Source organism: Ananas comosus, unplaced genomic scaffold, assembly GCF_001540865.1.
Source record: "Ananas comosus cultivar F153 unplaced genomic scaffold, ASM154086v1, whole genome shotgun sequence".
NCBI lineage: Eukaryota > Viridiplantae > Streptophyta > Magnoliopsida > Poales > Bromeliaceae > Ananas > Ananas comosus.
Genome location: NW_017891312.1, coordinates 1 through 5,929, shown reverse-complemented (window position 1 = coordinate 5,929; position 5,929 = coordinate 1). Strand labels below are relative to the sequence as shown.

Sequence of the window (5,929 nt, the reverse complement as noted above, 5' to 3'; positions counted from 1 at the left end):
CTACTTGTCAAAGTACGGGAGGATATTTAAATGTCCTTTATGATACAATATAAGTTACAGAGCTAGAAATAATTGATAATTGGAGTGTTGTGTCATCTAGACGGTAACCTAGAAGATAACGTGCTAACGTAGTAGTTTGATTACGCTATTGGATAAAGTCGATGAGGTGATTAAATAAAGTCTCTCTCCTTTTTCGCTGATTTGATGATGTACATTATCTCTGTATAGTAGGTTAACAACAGTGGTTTAGTGTTTCTTTCCTTAAATATTTCTCCTTTTGTATCGTAAACGTATACTTTTCTCTATTTTCTTTTGCTCTCTAGCGTTGTAACATTGTTATAGTGGGTAGTTTAGCTGTTTGCCTGTTTTGTCCCGTAAGTCTAGCTTCGTGAGTGGTGGTCTCGCGGTTTGTCGTTTGACGTTTCTTCTTGGCCTGTGAAAGCTAGTTTCTAGTTGTTTTTGTTGTAGGTTTTTTACGGCTCTTTTATCCCTTTTTTACCCTTTTTACTCTCTAGCTCCCTCCCTTGCTACCGAGTGTCCCCTTTAGCCGGACCTAGCACGAGTACTCTAGGCACACGGTGTCTAAGGACATCGAGACGGCGTCGACGTAGAACAGGTTCGGGTTATGAGATGTATATACTTGTTGAGGAGTTAACACCGTATCTGACGATTGATCTAGGATCATATTTGCAACGTTATGTTCTCGTAGAATAATCTAGCCTCTTTCAACCTTCTTAGTAATGCTGTCGAATAAAGGCCAAGTAGGCAAACATTGAACGTTTAAAGGCCAAGGAGTGATATTCTTCACAGCGAAGTTGTTTCAGATTCTGAGTGTGCGATCGACATGATGTTGTGATGATTCCCAGCATGAGCTCTGTCCAGCTTTCACAATGAACGTTTAAAGGCCAAGTAGTCAAACATTGAATGGGGAAAAGATGATTTTCTTGTTTCTTATTTTTGCGAGAAGGATAACGGCTAGATGCTGGTGGTAGCTTGTCATGACCCAAAGAATACCATACTAGAAAGTGTTAGGAAAGCGTTTGGGTATTTAAGGACCAATATATTGGTATTTACGATTTAGGCTTAAGTATTGTGGCCATATTGTAAACGTTCTATTTCTTCAAGTTGCTAGCACTAGTTGTCTATAATATTTTTCTTCCTACAGTCCTGTCTAGTTTCCAGCTTCGGTGTTGATATGGATAAAAGGTGGTGCAGATACTAATTTAGAAACTAGGTAGTTAAATAATCGTGTATATTTTTGGAAAGATATAGGTGACACTTTAGATAGGTGATGCATCTCCTCGTTTCTAATAAGTGGTGGGATGGGAGGATAAGTACTATATAAGTATTGCTATAAGATGTTGAATTGGTAAAGATTTGGCCTTTTGTGGCTTGCGACTAACTAATTGGTCATAAAGGTTCAAGTTTTAGAGTGCAAGAATGGTGCTTAGAAAGCATATTGGCTGCCCCTAGATGGAATTGACATTCTTGGTGCTGATGTACATTTTCAATGTATTTTATTTATTTGAACTTGCTTGTCCATGTAATTCTGTTGTGTGTGTGAGTACATTTACTTATATACCTGTTGCAAGATTTCTAATTCTTATTTAAGCAATTTGTGTAGTATTTATTCCAATCTCTGTTTCTAGCCTTCGCTAACTTTAGTCTATCAGAAATTTCTGTTACGGACTTATTTGTTTGTAGTGGTCCATGTGTATCCTACATGCTTCGCAAGCGAGCCCTCTACAATGACATGTCAAGGTAACAATTGCTTCAGTCCCACTTTCCGTGATCGTAATTCATCCTAGTATCTCTTTCATTCGTTACTTTTTTTTTTCCCCTGCTTTAGGTATGTATGCTGTGCTGGCTATCTCCCATGTAGTGGAAGGTGTGGAGAAAGCAAATGCCCAGAGTTTTGCCTTGCCACTGAGGTACATCATCTTCTTATTTTCCTTCTAGTTGTTACTTAAATCATAGTTCTGTAGTTGAAAGATGTCATGCCCTTCACGCCTCCTGTTTCGAAATATGGTTGTTGTGAATATTTTTTCTAGGCAATAGGCATTTCCCTTATTTTCTGAATCAGGACAAATGGCCTATGTATCTGGAGGTTCGTTAACCTAAGAATAAGAAGTACCAGTACCGGGCTATTGATAGCAGTCTGTACAGAAGTTTGAAAAAGGAATCTGTATCTAAAATCCACTTTTTTCGGTCTTCTTCTGTATAGATTACAATAGTCATCCATTGCCTGTGTAGTTTTTATTTTATTCACTTTCCCCATGGTTGCCATTAGTTTTTCTAGACAGTCAACTGAAAACACTCTCTCTTCTTGAAACTTTGCCATTTAATAACAGAAGTGCTCAAAAGTGATCATGTAGTTGCAACTAGTAACTCAACAGCTTTCAGCTGCTCAAACTATAACTTTCACGCTAACATTTAGTGTGAATTATAATAGTCGTTAAACTTTCCTAGTTAAACATTACTGTCTCTGTTATTTTGTTGAACATATTAACGTTTTGGACTTTCTTGCCTTTTAGCCATATAAAGTATTCAGAATGTACTGTTTGTAACTATTTTGCCTTTACATTCATGCGTAATGATAAAATTGGCAATGCTTTTTATTCTCTTTGGAAGGCAACACTACTTCCAATATCTGAATTCATCTACAATATTTACTCTCCTTCAACTGCTTCCGATCTGAGATAAGGCATGTAAAGAACTATATGGCTCTAACATGATCACTAAGTCAGTTGTAATATCGAAAGAATGTTATGCTACCCAATGATAATCCTGCTTGGATTCTGGTGTGGGCAAGTTGATTAAAAATTCCATACATTAAGGTCTTTAACTAGAGCTAGACTTTGCTCTTGTACATTGTATGAGGTTGCATTAAAACTGCGTGGCTTTGCTCATGAATGAGGTTTAGGTGTTGTTGCATTTTGTGGATTTAGCAAATTAGCACTTGTATGAGGTTGGGTTAAAGCTCTATTTGCGAAGTAATTCTGATAACTTTTGTGATATTTCTTATATTTGATGTGATTTGATGAAGCCGCAAAGCCTAATATTATTCTGCTGACATTATGACCTCTATTCGATTAATGGTTATTGCTCTAGAAGCTTAATGAAGCAAGCAGCTCCTTGGCGCCATATCATTAAGCAAAGTAGATGAATAAGTAATTATCTCTTTTTTTTTTTTTTCCAATCATATAACATGCTTGTAACAGCTAGCTGTATTATGATATTAGCTGGACTGCTGTTGAACTCGCTCTTTAATTTCTCTTTGTACAGGTTATTTGCTGCTTTGGTAATTCGGTTGCCTCAACCCGCTTCTTGCTGCAAGACGAGTTCAATATCCAGACAACTCAATGTGACAACTGCATCATTGTACTGCTCTTTTGATCTTGACTCATCTCCATTACTTAGCTTTTACTTCTGAACGCTATCAATCTCCTTCCTCGTTAACTTTGAAATGTATACACATTATACTGCAGGGATTCATGTTCTGCCTCCAACAAGTTGCTTGCATTTTCTCCCTAGTCGCAGCAATTGTTGGAAGCCAGGAGCTTTCCGAAGCCTCCCAGATTCTTTCTTGCATGTCTGACTTCGTCTACTGGACGTAAGACTTCTCTTCTCCGTATTCTTTCTCCTTATTTTCTTCCTCGGAGCTTTAATGCATTACTTACATAGTTTTATCTGTTATGCAGGGTCTGTGCATGTATGCAAACACAACATAAGGTCGAAATGGATAAGAGAGACGGAAAATTCGGGCCGCAGCCTATGGCAGTCCCTCCAGTACAGCAGATGTCACGTATCGACCAGCCCATCCCGCCGCCAGTTGGTTATCCGCCTCAGCCGGCATACGGACAACCCTACGGATATCCACCCCCGCCGCAGGCCCAGGTTCAAGGCTATCCTCCGCCCGGATATCCCCAGCCTGGTGCCTATCCGCCTCCTGGTTCCTATCCCCCTCCTGGTTACTATCCCAAGTAGGGGATGTCTGTCTATTAAAAGTTTGAGATGCGGCTTCGCTGGAAACTGCAAAATTCTTGTGAACATATATGCCTTGTAGAAATGAACTCTGTTTTCTTTCCCATTAAATTACTCTTATGAGTGAAGTCTACTTTCTAGATTATTGCGGATTGCGATGGTTGGCTAGTAGTTCATGATCTTACGTTTACATACATAAACTTGGTGAATTTTGAGTCTCAGGCACCTTTTTTGTACTCGAAAGTTTGTTGTCGTCTTTTTGTATTTCTCATTTTTGTTTCATTGAAATTGTTTCGTGGTTTGTATTTGAATGTGGAATTTTTCTTGGCTAACCTTATCTCGTGAAGAAAATGAAGAAAGATGACTTTCTTATTTGGGATCAAAATTTTGAGGTCATGAATGAAAGAACTGGCAGAGAACACATACTTTTCCTGTATCTTGGTTTACCTTTTCTTTCTGATTATGTCTAAGGGAAAGTAAGGAACTCACAGAGCCAACTTTTTGTAATCTTAATAAACCTGGGATAAGCTGTTGATGGGAAAGGTTGGAATTCAATGTGGCTATTGCGAAAACAAGCTGAATTTGCAGTTTTCACACTCAAATTTAAATGGAAAAAATATAGGCATTGCCTGAGATTACCATGAATTGCAGCACTACTACTCAGTTGCTTGCTGCACCTCTTACAACATCATAGAATTTTTCTTGGATGGTTGGTTGGGTTGAGTCCCACCCTGTTACATTTTAGGCGGCCTGCTTCGTTGGATATAACTATATTTTATAGCAAGGTTTTAAGTGCCCGTCGGCACGGGCCGTATCCACCGTGCCGTACCGTGCCAACAAGATACCGGCACGATACAGACCCCGTGCCGATGGCACAGTTCAAAACCCTCTATTCTTTAAATTAGTAAGTAATTTACTCAATAAAGTTCAAAGGATGTGATAAAAAGACATAATAAATAGTTAGAATATTTTGTTGCTAAAGAAAATAAATATTTCATGCTATTATGTGTCGGNATATATATATATATATATGCATAATAGAATAATAATTGTGCACCTGAGTTTCTTGCACGAGCCAACATCTAATACCCCTTCAACACATCCATACATGCGATGATGCGAGCACGTCGCGCGGCGACCGTACAAAATTGTTGAGCCAATTAGGCGCGGACAGGTGGTACGTCGGTATTCCCTTCAAAGGTATCAATCTGGCCGTGCACCAGAAATACCGGAAAAGTTTTAAAGTAAACCGTCGCGTCAATTGAAGGAAGTTACGGAAACAGCAAGCAGTTGCATGCGGTTTCGATCGACTGGAGGTGGTCCGGGATATTAGGAGATAGTGGCCGATCATGTAAAAGCAATGACTGATCAAGGGGCGATCTATAAATAGGTCAATAACGCTCTAAAAAATGGTCTTTTTCCCTACGAACAAAAAACCACCCTTAATTCCTTACAATTTTCTGCTTTCTTTAGGAGTAGTTTACCTGTAACTTTTCTTTTCCCGCATTTACTGTTTTTCGCAGGAGTAGTTTTAAGTAGATCAACCGAGTCTGCATGCCATTCGGCACACTCGACCCCTGTACTTCTCATCAGTGAATATAAAGGCATTCGGCTCATTCAAGTCGATTAATTCCTTTGCTCTATAGCCATTCGGCTCCTCGGCGGACTTCAGTTCTTGCTTTGCTCGTACATTCGGTTCATCCAGCCGAACCGAATTTAGTGTAGAGTTTCGAACCCGGCTGATCCGATCCCTCATCAGCCGAATCGTTTGATCGATCGAAGGGCGCAAACTTCGACGGTCAGTACTATAAGCCGTTTCCATCCTGACACGCTTCTCGAGGAGGGTCTTTGACCGGGTCAAGGATCAGGAATTTCGGCTACAAACAAAAATAAAACAAAACACTCATGCATATGGAATCTGAACTATTAGTCATTTTGATTTAAC

The 5,929-nt window shown here is 39.3% G+C and overlaps 1 protein-coding gene across 1 annotated transcript; it reads left to right on the top strand.

Annotated features, from left to right (window-relative positions):
- The first annotated feature begins 627 nt into the window (after positions 1 to 627).
- Positions 628 to 4,272, top strand: LOC109704837. The gene is made up of 5 exons (XM_020225623.1): positions 628 to 1,761; positions 1,850 to 1,931; positions 3,286 to 3,381; positions 3,489 to 3,613; positions 3,702 to 4,272. The coding sequence occupies exons 1-5, from the start codon at positions 1,724 to 1,726 to the stop codon at positions 3,985 to 3,987; spliced, it is 627 nt and encodes a 208-aa protein (XP_020081212.1). The 5' UTR covers positions 628 to 1,723; the 3' UTR covers positions 3,988 to 4,272.
- The last annotated feature ends 1,657 nt before the right edge of the window (positions 4,273 to 5,929 follow it).

What these genes read in the sequence shown, in the direction of transcription:
- LOC109704837 (XM_020225623.1), top strand. Translation starts at nt 1,724, where the DNA reads ATGCTTCGCAAGCGAGCCCTCTACAATGACATGTCAAG. An exon ending in AGTTTTGCCTTGCCACTGAG is followed by an intron (nt 1,932 to 3,285) that starts GTACATCATCTT and finishes CTCTTTGTACAG; the next exon opens with GTTATTTGCTGCTTTGGTAA. An exon ending in AATGTGACAACTGCATCATT is followed by an intron (nt 3,382 to 3,488) that starts GTACTGCTCTTT and finishes ATTATACTGCAG; the next exon opens with GGATTCATGTTCTGCCTCCA.